At 37.7% G+C, this 18,042-nt stretch overlaps 2 protein-coding genes across 10 annotated transcripts in view; one reads left to right on the plus strand and one right to left on the minus strand.

Moving 5' to 3' along the window:
- The window catches only part of LOC127836334 (uncharacterized), a 493,739-nt gene that overhangs the window by 360,703 nt on the left and 114,994 nt on the right, over window positions 1–18,042 (plus strand). The gene's annotated exons all lie outside the window — the stretch shown is intronic.
- The window catches only part of LOC127836703 (uncharacterized), a 64,581-nt gene continuing 50,956 nt past the window's right edge, over window positions 4,418–18,042 (minus strand). For all 7 annotated transcript variants that reach the window (XM_052363401.1, XM_052363399.1, XM_052363396.1 and 4 more), the window contains exon 6: window positions 4,418–10,176. In XM_052363401.1, the coding sequence (XP_052219361.1) occupies window positions 10,074–10,176 (103 nt within the window). In that variant the 3' untranslated portion in view covers window positions 4,418–10,073. The remainder of the gene's footprint in view (window positions 10,177–18,042) is intronic.

An 18,042-nucleotide genomic window follows, 5' to 3' on the forward strand; every position in this document is an offset into this window, starting at 1 on the left:
TTCCTGGGCCTAGAACCAGTACTTGGTGTCTATATGGGAGAGTTATAGGACCAGGTTTAGCTCTACTTAATTGAAGAGCAAACATTTAAGGATCGTACTTATTTTTGGTCAGTGTTATGATCATCTTGTTTGTAAGAAAGGCTTTTTTAAATAGAAAGATCCGGTTATAGACACTTAATTGTTTCTTTCCTTCTGTATTTTGTAAATATAAAGTAAATGTATTTTGTAAGCAGTTGACAATTGATTTTGTTTTTTAAACAACTGTGTTGTATTTATGTAAGTTGAACAGAAAGAAGGAAGTAAGTTGTTTATGTATTTCATTGCCTTGGTTCGTTTGTGGACACGCACTGCATGAGTGTAGAAAATTGAATACAGGATCAAAACACAAATGTTACTTACATTAAGGCGTTTCCTTCAGCACGCGTGCAACCTACGGACACAAATGAGGACAAATGTTATGAAGGGACGTCACTCTTGTTAATGTGTTTTTGTTGCTGTTTATAGTTCTCTCAAAAGAAGCACCTTCAACTACATAAAGGAGTGTTAAAGGAAACTGCTTCGCTATACCAACCTAAAATCACTTATATAATATGGGATATTTCAACTAGTGTGGATGCGTAGGATTTAGCAAGGAGTTGTAATACTCGAAAAAATTTTTACGAGCGGGACCTAAAGATGACTAGCGCCGTATCATGCTTCAACTGCTACTGTTTCTGCTGCTGCTCCTACTACTACAACTACACTTTACCACAGCATACGTTGTTCACGATTTACCAGGACATTTTTCATTTGCCATACGGAAATCGCTTTCTAAATCATTATCAAGGTTGTTTAAAAAATAAAAGTAATGTCGACTTAAATTTGTTCTCCACTATTCGTCAAACATCGTAGATCACTTTGATTCAGGTCGTTTGCTCTTTCGATAATTTTTATAGAGCATTTTTGTGCATAAGAATGAAGAAACAAATACGAAAACTAGAGCTTTGTCACAGACGTGACGTATACCCCCATATGCTGCATTGACACAGAATGTTTTGCATGCCGTCTTCACAAAACAAGAGAAGCTAATGTATGCCGATTTAAAATTAGTTTAAATACAGTCGTAAGACTGCTCCTCAACCAACATCATCAGCATGGGTTCCGCCGTCGTAGAATGTTTCGGCCCTTTAATTCCATGAACATTCTGATAGCGGTGGGCCCACAGTGGTGATCAGTCACTGTGTGTTGGTTGATTGCCTCCAGCTCTTCTCCTCTCGCCACAGCCAGCTTGAAGCCCGTTCGGCTGCTTGGCTCAGTCTCTGGATAGCCACTCGTCTCTCCCTGCCAGTTGTTCCTGATGCTGTCATCAGCCTGTGCACGGACTGGGAACAGAATCCTCTAACGCCAACTTCCACGGGAAATAGCCAAGTTCGCCAGCCTTGTTGCTTGCACAGATCCATCAGTTCTGTGTACTTGGCCTTCTTCCGCTCGTAGGCCTCTTCACATCTTGCCTCCCATGGTACTGTCAGCTCTATGGTGACGAGCTTCTTTCCTGTCTCTGACCACAGTACAATATCTGGTCGTAGGGTCGTCTGAACCACGTTTGGGAAAACAAGCCTTCTATCAAGGTCAACTTCCATCTTCCAGTCTCTAGAGTATCAAGAATGGATGCTTTTGTTGGTTTCTGTGTCTTCACGGTCTCACCCGATTTGACAAAACCAATGTGCTCATGGCGGGGTTGATTACCATGTTCCTTCTTCCTTTCCTTCTCTAGCCAGTCAGCCAACTCTCTGAGGACCAAGTCGTGCTTCCATCTATATCTTCCCTGTGTCAGTGCTGTACTACAAGATGACAGAACATGCTCTAGGGTGCCTACTCTGTCACACAGGCTGCTGTGAGTCCCCATCGGCACAGGTTCGCTGGGGATGGTAGTAGGTCATAGACAGGCTCATACTTCCAGATGTCTCCCCAGGTCAACTTCCTGTCTGCGGTATTCCACATGGTCCATGCTCCCTGCGCTCCCATCTCCACAGCCCTTGCTTGTCTGGCATTTTCTTCAGCCCTCTTGACCTCAGACTGAATCATCGCTCGCCTCTCTTTCTGGTCTGATCGGCTAATTATGCAATTATCATTTATGGCCATTTTGACCTTTAATCTCTTGAATTCTTTCGCATGACACGCCGTCCAATGACTGTGAATTGTTTTTCTTACCTTTGAACTCAAAGTGTGACCTTGACCTTGGAGATATCGACGTAATCCTTTCGCATGACACACCGTCCACTGATTGTAAACAAATGTACCGAGTACTTTTAAAATCTCACAATGAATGACAAAGTTATGGCCCGGACAAGATAAATTATGGCCATTTTTGACCTTTGAACTATAAGTGTGACCTTGACGTTGCAGATATCGACATAATTCTTTCGCATGACACACCGTCCAATGATGGTGAACAAATGTGCCAAATAATTTTAAAATCTCACAATGAATGACATAGTTATGGCCCGGACAAGCTCATTTATGGCCATTTTTTACCTTTGAACTCAAAGTGTGACCTTGGAGAAATCGACGTAATTCTTTCGCATTACACAGCGTCCAATGGTGGGGAACAAATGTGCCAAATGATTTTAAATCTCACAATGAACAACATAGTTATGGCCCGGAAAGCTCATTTATGGCCATTTTTGAACTCAAAGTGTGACCTTGACCTTGGAGATATGGATGTTCTTCTTTTGCATAACACACCGTCCAATGATTGTGAACAAATGTGCCAAATGATTTTAAAGTCTCACAATAAATGACAGCTTTGGCCCAGGACAAGCATTTGACCTTTGAACTCCAGGTGTGACCTTGACCTTGGAGATATCGACGTAATATTTCGCATGTCACACTGTCCCATGATGGTGAACAAATGTACCAAGTCAGTTTAAAATCTATCAATAAATGACATAGTTATGGTCCGGACAAACTTTTGGTTTAAAACGCACTAAGTGACCCTGTGCCTTAGTTTTTGAACCGGCATGACCCATATTCAAACTTGACCTAGACATCATCTAAATACAACTTCTGACCAAGTTTGGTGAAGATCGAATGAAATTTTCCAGACAGACAGCCCAACAGCACAACCGACAAAGTGACTCCTACATAGCCTCCATTACCAATGGTACTGGGGATAAAACAAGTTCAACTAGAGCTTTGTCACAGACATGACGAATACCCCCACATGCCGCATTGACACAGAATATTTTGCATGTTGTCTTCACAAAAGGCAGCGGACACCATGCTCAATGTTTAAAACGCACTAAGTGACCCCATGACCTGGTTCTCGACCCTGCATGGCCCGTGTTCAAACTTGACCTAAACATCATCTAGATACAACTTCTGATCAAGTGTGGTGAAGATCCGATGAAAACTACTTGAATTAGAGAGCAGACACCATGCTGAATGTGTAAAACATACTAAGTGACCCAGTGACCTAGTTTTTGACCCGGCATGACCAATATTCAAACTTGACCTAAACATCATCTAGATACAACTTCTTACCAAGTTTGGTGAAGATCCCATGAAAATTTCTTGAATTAGAGAGCGTACACCATGCTCTATGTTTCAAACGCACTAAGTGACCCCATGACCTAGTTTTTTACCTGCCATGACCCATGTTCGAGCTTGGCCTAGACAACATCTAGATACAACTTCTGACCAAGTTTTGTGAAGCTCTGATGAAAACTACTTGAATTAGAGAGCGGACAAAATGCTGAATGTTTAAATGCACTAAGTGACCCTGTGACCTGGATTTTGACCCGGCAAGGCCCATGTTCGAACTTGACCGAGACATTATCGAGATACAACTTCTTACCAAGTTTGGTGAAGATCCGATGAAAATTCCTTGAATTAGAGAGCAAACACCATGCTCAATGTTTAAAACGCACTAAGTGACCCGTGACCTAGTTTTTGACCCGGCAAGGCCCATGTTCAAACTTGTCCTAGACATCATTGAGATACAACTTCTGACCAAGTTTGGTGAAGATCGGATAAAAACTACTTGAATAAGAGAGCGGACAGACCGACAGACAGACAAGCTCACTCCTATATACCCCCCTAAACTTCGTTTAGTAGGGGTTATAAAGACCGCAATCGAATCGAAGCGGTTATGAAGCTCGTTACAAAAAAAAATCTTACGAAATCAGACGTGAGTGCCAGTGTAATCTACAGAGATGTCGGGGTTTTGGGACTTTGACACAGAATCGGTCGTAATCAAACCCCCATACACACATTTTTATGAGTTTAAACGATTCATATACATTTCCCATTATATGTCAATAGGATCCGCGTCTAAACTCCTATCCCGTTCTTACAGAAAATAAGTTTTAACAGGAAATTATCGTTCCTGCACACGACCCCGACTATTAAAATATCACCATTTCGAAATATAAAATGCTTCACTGCTTACAATTTTAATAGCAAAATTATTTTGCATCACTCACTAAAAACGAAACATTTGTATCTTTTATCAAACCATCTAACGAACAGAAACATTAAAACATATAAAAATATTCATTTTGTAAGCTTATGTAAACAAACATTCCATACAATACTTTTCATAGATGATGTTTACATTTCAAGCAAAAGAATTACCCCATTCTTTCCACCTGTATGGCCCTTAATGATTCATTTAGCGAATTAATATTATGAGGTACTAATCAGATAAATGCAAAGCTGATATCTGGCATAAAAATAAACATCAACATTATTATCTTATAATCAAACTCAAATAAGTAAAATATATTGAACAATTTTTACAATTCATAAAAACATTTGATAAATACCGTAACATAATGTCATATATATATATTGTGTTTCTATACCACACGAGTAACAAAGAAGGCATTAAAACATGCAGGATACATTCTTGTGCGAAATTTTATTAATAATGTTTGAGACATGAGACATTAAATAACAAAGAAAAATATGTAATACAACACTAGATAGCTTGCATTCAAGGTCATTTACAAATCAGTAAATAACGTAACAATTCAATTACGACTAAAGAGATTCTTATATAAATGTGTGATAAAACTGACAAATTTCTGAGATCTAGTTTTATAAGAATGTACATACAAAACATGACAACAAAATTTAAAATACAACATTAAAATGATCCTTAAACTAAAAACTCTAATTTCTATAATAATGTGTTAAATATCGTGTTTAAAAAATAAACAATAGGACCATGATGCCCTGACGCCCATAAGACCTTGTTACTGGACATGTATGGCTTACATAGGTATTGTCAAAAATAACATTTAAACCATTTTCATCAGCATGAGTAACAATTAATCCCATATTGTAGTAACTTTTTTTTCAAGATTTCATAAGATTATCTAGTTTTTGAGTGCATGCGACTCAGGTTAAAACTTGTCCTAGATATTGGAAATTTTTTCATTCAGACCAAGTTTCAACAAGATTGAGTCATAAATATGGCTTCTACGGTGGCAACTAAGTTTTTTTAAAGATTTGATATGGAGACTTGGATTTTGGACGCCCCTCAACCAGAATCAAACTCAGCCTACATTGTATCCAGATGAACATTCTAACCAAAGAACATCAAGATTATCATGAATAAGACCTGTAAAAGTTATTCAAAGATTGTATCCATAAATACAAACTCAGCCTAGATATTGTCAACATTCTGACTAAATTTTATAAAGACTGTCATAAATGTAGAATCCACAGTAAAAGCAAGTATTTTTTTAAAGTTTGACATTTTAACATAGTTTCTGGCTGCACATGGCCCATATTAAGATTCAATACCCGGTAATATTATTCAAGATAAAAGTTTGAATCAAGTTTCATCTAATTTTGATCACAAATATGGCCTCTAGTGTGATTTAGAGCTTAAATGCCACAAGATGCAGCACATTATAGTAGCTTTGATAGCTCACAGTGTGAACTTTGTGCTAAGGTGAGCTAAAAATAAAGCAATAAACATTTTTTTATAATTTTGTAATAAAATCAAACAAGAGGGCCAAGATGGTATAGATCTGAGGACCATAACCAGTTGAGTACGCACTGATAAGAGGACGACAATCGGATGTCACATAACAAATATAAATGAGGTGCGCTCTGTGAAAACAGGGTTTAGTGCATGTGCCTAAAATGGCATCCCAAATCAGCCTATGCAGTCCGTACAGGCTAATCAGGGACAACTCTTTCTGCTTTTATAATATTTTCTGTTTAAAGAAAGTCTCTCCTTAGCAAAAATCCAGTTTTGGGGGATAGTGTCATCCCTGATTATCATGTGCAGACTGTGCAGACTAATCTGGGATGACAGATCACACACATGCATTAAACCCCCTCAGACTAATCTGGGACGACAGATCACACACATGCAGACTAATCTGGGACGACAGATCACACACATGCAGACTAATCTGGGATGACAGATCACACACATGCAGACTAATCTGGGAAGACAGATCACACACATGCAGACTAATCTGGGAAGACAGATCACACACATGCAGACTAATCTGGGATGACAGATCACACACATGCAGACTTATCTGGGACGACAGATCACACACATGCACACTAATCTGGGATGACAGATCACACACATGCAGACTAATCTGGGATGACAGATCACACACATGCAGACTAATCTGGGATGACAGATCACACACATGCAAACTAATCTGGGATGACAGATCACACACATGCAAACTATTCTGGGATGACAGATCACACACATGCAAACTAATCTGGGATGACAGATCACACACATGCAGACTAATCTGGGATGACAGATCACACACATGCAGACTAATCTGGGACAACAGATCACACATGCAGACTAATCTGGGATGACAGATCACACACATGCAGACTAATCTGGGATGACAGATCACACACATGCATTAAACCCCCTTTTTACTGAGCATGTCACAAACACAAGTTAAAACATTTAACTGTCTTCCAACCCATGCTGGGGCTATTTTGCATGATCTGAAAAAAGCACCAAGGAGAGGAGCACAGTAGAAACTGAATGTTACAAAAACTACCTGTATGAATGGTTTTGTTTTGTATATCTTTTTAAGCAATAATATATGTTTATATTAATCATCTGCTGACTTGGTGTTGCCAATTTTCTTCAGAAGGGCATGACATAAACGCAGTTAGTAGAGGAACACTTAACTATGTTACACACAAATAATAAGCCCCGTCCTGACAGACGCAGTGCTTTTAAAAGTTATTTACAACACAAGTCTATATAATTCACCTGGTTCTGGAGCATGGTCAGTTTTGACTCCAGGGTCATCATTTACAGAAACATAGTTGAGGACCACTTTAGGGCGTTACACATCAAACATTAACTCACCGAGCCTTGTGATTTCAGATAAAATTGTTTAAGATATGAACTATAAGTCAATTGTAATCCTGTGAGCCTTGGGTTGGAGGCCAGTTATGACCCCAGTGGCATAATTTGAACCACCTTTGTCGAGGACCAAAAGGCAATACTACACACAACATATTTAGACTTTGATCTTGCAGTTTCAAAACAAAAATTGTAGTTAACTACCGGTACATCCTGCTCCATTAATCGTTTGACCCCCGGGGAGTGGAATATTTTTATTCCAGTCACATGCTTTAAACAATCAGGGAAGAGGACCACAAAATACCAAATATAAGAAGAATTTTTCAGTTTCAAATTTTGAAATCTATCTTTAGCTCTGGTGACTTATATGTATGAAGCAGACCTCAACTATTTGGAAAAAAAATGAAAATGGAGAACCAAAGGAACATTACTGTGATTTTTTCTTTTAAATCTGCCAAGAGGTTTAGGCAATTTTGTTTAAACACAAACTCATGACACACTCAGATGCCAGAGGACCACCTAACACAATCGTCCTCATGAGCTATTACTAAAGTAAACTAAAAGCTATAATATTAAAACAAGACTATTGCCAAGCAATAAAAGTCCCCTACCGTAGCTATTTTAGAGAGATTGTTTCATAAAAAAATATGAAGAACTTTTAAAGTTATCGCAGTATCCACCATTTTCAGCAATATTTCTAGTCTATTTGTTGCCATAGCAACCAGAATTCTTGGCGTAGGAACAAAACGAAATGACGTGCATTATCTCAATATTGCCATCTGTCCATGTTTCAAGTTTCATGAAAAAATATGAAGAATATGAAGATCACAGGATCCTGAAAAGTGTGACAGACTGACAGACACACAGAGCGCAAACCATAAGTCCCTCTCGGGTTTCACCGGTAGGGGACTAATAAAATGATATCTATGTATATATGAAGAGATCTATAAAGAACAAATGATAATTTAATCTAATGGTTTAGTGTAAGCATTGCAAAAAGTTCTGATCATAAGAAAGTCAACATAAATTATGTCTTTTTTATTTAAAATGTAACCTTAAAATGGCTTAATTGTTAGTTAAGTGAGACTCTTAACAATATCGTACTGTAATTTTTATTGAACAATAAATAAAACTTACTTGTTAATCTGGTGCACAACTATTATATGATTTATTGAGAACTAGAGCTTTGTCACAGACGTAACGTATACCCCCACGAGCCGCATTGACACAGATAATTTTGAATGCTGTCTTCATATAACAAGAGAATCAAATTTATGGCGATTTTTAAGAATTATAATGCCATTATCATTTATGGCCATTTCTACCTTTGAACTCTTGAATTTTTCGCATGACATGCCGTCCAAATTTATGGCTATTTTTTTACTTTTGAACTCCAAGTGTGACCTAGACCTTGGAGTTATCGACATAATTCTTTCGCATGACACATCGTCCAATGATTGTGAACAAATGTACCAGGTATTTTCAAACTCTCACAATAAATGAAATAGTTATGGCCCTGACAAGATCATTTATGGCCATTTTTGACATTTGAACTAACAGTGTGACCTTGACGTTGCAGATATCGACGTAATTCTTTCGCGCAACACACCGTCCAATAATGGTGAACAAATGTGCCAAATGATTTTAAAATCTCACAATGAACAACATAGTTATGGCATGGACAAGCTCATTTATGACCATTTTTGACCTTTGAACTCAAAGTGTGACCTTGACCTTGGAGTTATTGACGTAATTTTTTCGCGCGACACACCACCCCATGATGGTGAACAAATTTGCAACATGATTTTAAAATCTTACAATAAATGATAAAGTTATGGCCCTGACAAGCATTTGACCTTTGAACTCCAAGTGTGACCTTGACCTTGGAGATATCGACGTACTTTTTTCATGCGACACACCGTCCCATGATTGTGAACAAATGTACCAAGTTATTTTAAAATCTAATGATAAATGACATAGTTATGGTCCAGACAAACTTTGGGTTTAAAACACACTAAGTGACCCCGCGACCTTGTTTTTGACCCGGCATGACCCATATTCAAACTTGACCTATACATCATCAAGATACAACTTGTGACCAAGTTTGGTGAAGATCGGATGAAATTTCGTGACAGACCGACAAAGTGACTCCTATATAGCCCCCATTACCAATGGTAATGGGGGTATAATAATTTCTTTAATTCAATAAATTAGGTGCTAAAAATAAAACGGAACCAAGCATAAGATGTTAATTTTAATTCCTTTCTAGAGCTCCATTTAAATTCCTTTCTAGAGCTCCATTTAAATGCCTGTATATTACTCCATATAAATGCCTGTGTAGAACATCAGTTCAAAAGTTCCCTAATGTAAATCCTGTTCTTAAGAATGTTTTGTAGTCCATTACTTAGTTTTACATTCTCTCAATAAAAGTAAAAATAATATATTTTTGGAAACAGATTTTGAAAAAATAGTGTGTAAATCACATCATTTGGCAAAACAAGTATTCTTGTCAATGGACAGGTAGCTAGAAAACATAACTTCTCCAACAACAAAAATTAACACAATCATTGGCGCATGGCAAATTAACAGTCTAAGAGGATGTTTGATTATTATTCCTGAATTATTACGAGACATAGATGCTTCTGAAGTATATGATATCAGTAGTAGCTGCACTTACTGACACAGAGCATCAAGTATGATCACTATGAGGTAGCTTATATCAATAGTAGTCTGACACATACGGACGGATGTCATGGAGTCCCTCCCACGAGGGCTTGCACAGACAGCGGACAACTCCAGATGACGGACTCCTCTGACCACCTCTGGAACATGGGAAACAACCATTGTCAATGTGATCAAGGAAAAATGTAACATTGGTTATACTGACAAAAACAAATGAACCATGTTCTGAGAAGAGGCATTATCTTCATGTTCGAAAAGATCTACCCACGATAAGCCTGTGTGATCCGCACAGACTAATCAGGGACAAAACTTTTTTTCTAAAATGGCAATTTGCTATGATGAGACGTTCTTTAATAGAAACATACCATTAGAGCATAAACTGAGCAGACTGTGGAGACAACAAAGGCTAATCTGGGAATGGGATGACACTTTACACACAAGCATAAAGCCTTATTAAACTGATCAGACTGTGGAGACAACAAAGGCTAATCTGGGAATGGGATGACACTTTACACACAAGCATAAAGCCTTATTAAACTGATCAGACTGTGGAGACAACAAAGGCTAATCTGGGAATGGGATGACACTTTACACACAAGCATAAAGCCTTATTAAACTGATCAGACTGTGGAGACAACAAAGGCTAATCTGGGAATGGGATGACACTTTACACACAAGCATAAAGCCTTATTAAACTGATAGACTGTGGAGACAACAAAGGCTAATCTGGGAATGGGATGACAATTTACACACAAGCATAAAGCCTTATTAAACTGATCAGACTGTGGAGACAACAAAGGCTAATCAGGGAATGGGATGACACTTTACACACAAGCATAAAGCCTTATTAAACTGATAAGACTGAGGAGACAACAAAGGCTAATCTGGGAATGGGATGACACTTTACACACAAGCATAAACCCTTATTAAACTGATCAGACTGTGGAGACAACAAAGGCTAATCTGGGAATGGGATGACACTTTACACACAAGCATAAAGCCTTATTAAACTGATCCGATTGTGGAGACAACAAAGGCTAATCTGGGAATGGGATGACACTTTACACACAAGCATAAAGCCTTATTAAACTGATTAGACTGTGGAGACAACAAAGGCTAATCTGGGAATGGGATGACACTTTACACACAAGCATAAAGCCTTATTAAACTGATCAGACTGTGGAGACAACAAAGGCTAATCTGGGAAGGGGATGACACTTTACACACAAGCATAAAGCCTTATTAAACTGATCAGACTGTGGAGACAACAAAGGCTAATCTGGGAATGGGATGACACTTTACACACAAGCATAAAGCCTTATTAAACTGATAAGACTGTGGAGACAACAAAGGCTAATCTGGGAATGGGATGACACTTTACACACAAGCATAAAGCCTTATTAAACTGATCAGACTGTGGAGACAACAAAGGCTAATCTGGGAAGAGGATGACACTTTACACAGAAGCATAAAGCCTTATTAAACTGATCTGATTGTGGAGACAACAAAGGCTAATCTGGGAATGGGATGACACTTTACTAACAAGCATAAAGCCTTATTAAACTGATCAGACTGTGGAGACAACAAAGGCTAATCTGGGAATGGGATGACACTTTACACACAAGCATAAAGCCTTATTAAACTGATCAGACTGTGGAGACAACAAAGGCTAATCTGGGAATGGGATGACACTTTACACACAAGCATAAACCCTTATTAAACTGATCAGACTGTGGAGACAACAAAGGCTAATCTGGGAATGGGATGACACTTTACACACAAGCATAAAGCTTTATTAAACTGATCAGACTGTGGAGACAACAAAGGCTAATCTGGGAATGGGATGACACTTTACACACAAGCATAAAGCCTTATTAAACTGATAAGACTGTGGAGACAACAAAGGCTAATCTGGGATTGGGATGACACTTTACACACAAGCATAAACCCTTATTAAACTGATAAGACTGTGGAGACAACAAAGGCTAATCTGGGAATGGGATGACAATTTACACACAAGCATAAAGCCTTATTAAACTGATCAGACTGTGGAGACAACAAAGGCTAATCTGGGAATGGGATGACACTTTACACACAAGCATAAAGCCTTATTAAACTGATAAGACTGTGGAGACAACAAAGGCTAATCAGGGAATGGGATGACACTTTACACACAAGCATAAAGCCTTATTAAACTGATCAGACTGTGGAGACAACAAAGGATAATCTGGGAAGGGGATTACACTTTACACACAAGCATAAAGCCTTGTTAAACTGATCAGACTGTGGAGACAACAAAGGCTAATCTGGGAAGGGGATGACACTTTACACACAAGCATAAAGCCTTATTAAACTGATAATACTGTGGAGACAACAAAGGCTAATCTGGGAAGGGGATTACACTTTACACACAAGCATAAAGCCTTGTTAAACTGATCCAACTGTGGAGACAACAAAGGCTAATCTGGGAATGGGATGACAATTTACACACAAGCATAAAGCCTTATTAAACTGATCAGACTGTGGAGACAACAAAGGCTAATCTGGGAAGAGGATGACACTTTACACACAAGCATAAAGCCTTATTAAACTGATCAGACTGTGGAGACAACAAATGCTAATCTGGGAATGGGATGACACTTTACACACAAGCATAAAGCCTTATTAAACTGATCAGACTGTGGAGACAACAAAGGCTAATCTGGGAAGAGGATGACACTTTACACACAAGCATAAAGCCTTATTAAACTGATCAGACTGTGGAGACAACAAAGGCTAATCTGGGAATGGGATGACACTTTACACACAAGCATAAAGCCTTATTAAACTGATAGACTGTGGAGACAACAAAGGCTAATCTGGGAAGGGGATTACACTTTACACACAAGCATAAAGCCTTATTAAACTGATCCGACTGTGGAGACAACAAAGGCTAATCTGGGAATGGGATGACACTTTACACACAAGCATAAAGCCTTGTTAAACTGATAGACTGTGGAGACAACAAAGGCTAATCTGGGAATGGGATGACACTTTACACACAAGCATAAAGCCTTTTTAAACTGATCAGACTGTGGAGACAACAAAGGCTAATCTGGGAATGGGATGACACTTTACACACAAGCATAAAGCCTTATTAAACTGATCAGACTGTGGAGACAACAAAGGCTAATCTGGGAATGGGATGACACTTTACACACAAGCATAAACCCTTATTAAACTGATCAGACTGTGGAGACAACAAAGGCTAATCTGGGAATGGGATGACACTTTACACACAAGCATAAACCCTTATTAAACTGATCAGACTGTGGAGACAACAAAGGCTAATCTGGGAATGGGATGACACTTTACACACAAGCATAAAGCTTTATTAAACTGATCAGACTGTGGAGACAACAAAGGCTAATCTGGGAATGGGATGACACTTTACACACAAGCATAAACCCTTATTAAACTGATAAGACTGTGGAGACAACAAAGGCTAATCTGGGATTGGGATGACACTTTACACACAAGCATAAACCCTTATTAAACTGATAAGACTGTGGAGACAACAAAGGCTAATCTGGGAATGGGATGACAATTTACACACACGCATAAAGCCTTATTAAACTGATCAGACTGTGGAGACAACAAAGGCTAATCTGGGAAGAGGATGACACTTTACACACAAGCATAAAGCCTTATTAAACTGATCAGACTGTGGAGACAACAAAGGCTAATCTGGGAATGGGATGACACTTTACACACAAGCATAAAGCCTTATTAAACTGATCAGACTGTGGAGACAACAAAGGCTAATCTGGGAATGGGATGACACTTTACACACAAGCATAAACCCTTATTAAACTGATCAGACTGTGGAGACAACAAAGGCTAATCTGGGAATGGGATGACACTTTACACACAAGCATAAACCCTTATTAAACTGATCAGACTGTGGAGACAACAAAGGCTAATCTGGGAATGGGATGACACTTTACACACAAGCATAAAGCTTTATTAAACTGATCAGACTGTGGAGACAACAAAGGCTAATCTGGGAATGGGATGACACTTTACACACAAGCATAAACCCTTATTAAACTGATAAGACTGTGGAGACAACAAAGGCTAATCTGGGATTGGGATGACACTTTACACACAAGCATAAACCCTTATTAAACTGATAAGACTGTGGAGACAACAAAGGCTAATCTGGGAATGGGATGACAATTTACACACACGCATAAAGCCTTATTAAACTGATCAGACTGTGGAGACAACAAAGGCTAATCTGGGAAGAGGATGACACTTTACACACAAGCATAAAGCCTTATTAAACTGATCAGACTGTGGAGACAACAAAGGCTAATCTGGGAATGGGATGACACTTTACACACAAGCATAAAGCCTTGTTAAACTGATCAGACTGTGGAGACAACAAAGGCTAATCTGGGAATGGGATGACACTTTACACACAAGCATAAAGCCTTATTAAACTGATCAGATTGTGGAGACAACAAAGGCTAATCAGGGAAGGGGATTACACTTTACACACAAGCATAAAGCCTTATTAAACTGATCAGACTGTGGAGACAACAAAGGCTAATCTGGGAAGAGGATGACACTTTACACAGAAGCATAAAGCCTTATTAAACTGATCAGACTGTGGAGACAACAAAGGCTAATCTGGGAATGGGATGACACTTTACACACAAGCATAAAGCCTTATTAAACTGATCAGACTGTGGAGACAACAAAGGCTAATATGGGAATGGGATGACACTTTACACACAAGCATAAAGCCTTATTAAACTGATAATACTGTGGAGACAACAAAGGCTAATCTGGGAAGGGGATGACACTTTACACACAAGCATAAAGCCTTATTAAACTGATCAGACTGTGGAGACAACAAAGGCTAATCTGGGAATGGGATGACAATTTACACACAAGCATAAAGCCTTATTTTCTTAGATCATGGCTCAAAGGTATATTGTACACACAAAACCTTTAAAAACAACCATCATGCTTCTTTCTAACTTTGCAAATATAGTGTATACACACGACTTTTACAATTGAAAAACCTGTTAGAGATACTTTTAACTTGTTTGTTAGAGATACTTTTAACTGGTTTGTTAGAGATTCTTTTAACTTGAAAAACGAAGGTCTTAACAGGCTTTCTTTTAACCCTTTACCACTTAGAAACTTTTTTTCACGCATTTGTAGTCCCTAAAAAAAGGTAAATTTAATAAAAGACCTTTCTTACTAGAGAAAGTTTTAAAGGTTTTATTTTGAACCCATATATTATATTAATGAGCAGCAAACAGCATAAAACCTGAACAGACTGTGAGTTACTCGCAGGCTGTTCTGGTTTTATGCTGGTTGCAAAAGCCATTTTCACTTTGCTTCTTATCAGTGAAAGGGTAAAGATAAGTAAACTATTAAAGTTATACAATAGTTTGTTTTTGTTTTTTAAAGGATTCACTACTGAAACATATTCTTTAAAAAAGCATTCCAATACGCACATTTGTGTTGAAACTAGCAATCAAGAAAGATCAGTGTTATTGATAATTTTTTACCCATGGGGGTAAATACCCCCACTTTTCAAAGCATGGGGGTAAATGGTCAAATTTTGCCTTGCTTGAAGGGTTATTTGCTTAAAGTAAAATTAAAATATAGCCAAAGTACAGACACACTTCTTTAATCATGTTAAACACAATAAACCATTAACTATGTGTATTCCTTTATTAAATAAGTAGGTTTCTTAAAGTTTTTATGTTTTTTTTAATTGCCTTGGTTTATAGACTTCCACCAACGTGAGCCACGGAAAACTTTTTTGCCAACATTCAACAGTTTTTTTATTAGCGTTTAAGTGTGTCCTTTTTTATTTGAAAACAGAGGAAATTAAATCATTCAGTATTGGCAGTACAATGTTTTTACTCGATACATCTTTTGCCGTATAAAAAGAATAAATTTTACTTTGGGAAGTAATTTGTTTTGGCTTCGAAGAAGCCATGCTGACCTTTTCATATAATGTAATAAACACATAAGCGCTTGACTGTCTGTTAAACAAGAGCTGTCAGAGGACAGCGCTCGACAATTCGAGTGTTTGACAGTATAACGCAAGCCATCATGGAGAGGGGGGGGGGGGTAAAATGTGGGTGTGTGATCATTTAATAGATGATCTTTCAAAAATAAGAAAACAAACACACACAAAAATTGGGGGGTGGGGGGAGAGGGGGGTATAATGTGGGTGGTGGGTGTGTGATCATTTAATAGATGATCTTTCAAAAATAAGAAGAAAAAAAAATTGGAGGGGGGGATTATGGGGGGGGGGGGGGGGCTTGGGGGATGGTTAGGGTGGAGTGCATTGTGGTATGTCAGGTAAGTGTTGTTTTGTCAAACATTAACATAGATTTATCACTAATATGTATCTACGTATAAAAGAGGCCATAATTCTGTCAAAATGCTTGATACAGTTGTCTGCTCTTGTTTATAGGTTGGGGTGACCCCCCCCGGGTCATGTTGGTAAACAAGTGTGCAAAATATGAAAGCAATATGTCAAGGGACACAGAAAATATTTGGGGGAGTTCGCAAACTTTAACATAGATTAATCAATAATATGCATATTCTAAGTATAAAAGGGGCAATAATTTTGTCAAAATGCTTGATAACAGTTGTCTGCTCTTGTTTATAGGTTGGGGTCATGATGGTAAACAAGTATGCATATTGAAAATATGAAAGCAATATGTCAAGGGACACAGGAAATATTTGGGGTAGTACGCAAACTTTAACATATATTTATCAATAATATGCATATACTAAATATAAAAGGGGCCATAATTCTGTCAAAATGCTTGATACAGGTGTCTGCTCTTGTTTATAGGTTGGGGTCATGTTGGTAAACAAGTGTGCAAAATATGAAAGCAATATGTCAAGGGACACAGAAAATATTTGGGGTAGTACCCAAACTTTAACATTGATTTATCAATAATATGCATATTCTAAGTATAAAAGGGGCAATAATTCTGTCAAAATGCTTGATACAGTTGTCTCCTCTTGTTTATAGGTTAGGGTCATGATGGTAAAAAAGCATGCAAACTGAAAATATGAAAGCAATATGTCAAGGGACACAGGACTGGGGTTTTTTTTGGCCCGATTTTATAGCCGAAATTCGGCTATGTTCCCAATCCCAAAAAGTATACTTTTGTTCCCAAAATGTGGCAAAAAATTCCCAATTTCCAAAAAAAAAAAAAAATTTTTTTTTTTTTTTTTTTTTAGAAAGAAGTCTAATGTGTATTTTATCTCAATTTTAATTCAATTACATCTAAAAAACTATTATATGATTTTGTTCTTTTTATTTGAATGATTATAAAGGGTTATATCAAATTTAGTATTTCCCTAATCAGTGGACTTTTCGTGTGGAAAAAAAGGCTAATGAATTTATTTTCCGTATTTCATAAAAATTCCGAGAAAATTCCCAATTCCAAAGCCATGGGCTATCTTCCCAAAAAGTGGAAAAAAAAACCTGCAGGAAATATTTGGGGTAGTATGCAAACTTTAACATACATTTATCAATAATATGCATATTCTAAATATAAAAGGGTCCATAATTCTGTCAAAATGCTTGATACAGTTGTCTGCTCTTGTTTATAGGTTGGGGTCATGATGGTAAACAAGTATGCAAAATATGAAAGCAATATGTCATGGGACAATAAAAATAATTGGGGTAGTACGCAAACTTTAACATTTGCACGCTCACGGAAACGCCGAAGCCTGGATGAGTAGGATAGCTCCACTATATATATTTCATATATAATAGTCGAGCTAAAAAATCAATACTAAATTTACCATGCGTCTAGATGAAAGAGACTGGCTAACTATTTCTTAAATCCAGCGCACAAATTAGCTCTAATTATTACGATAACCAGTCTAATATTTTGGCGAAAGACAATCAGCTGTTTATTTTTTTTGTTTACGCTATATGCAGAGAATTTACATCATTTGCGTAAGTCAAG

Source organism: Dreissena polymorpha, chromosome 1 (assembly GCF_020536995.1).
Source record: "Dreissena polymorpha isolate Duluth1 chromosome 1, UMN_Dpol_1.0, whole genome shotgun sequence".
Lineage (NCBI taxonomy): Eukaryota > Metazoa > Mollusca > Bivalvia > Myida > Dreissenidae > Dreissena > Dreissena polymorpha.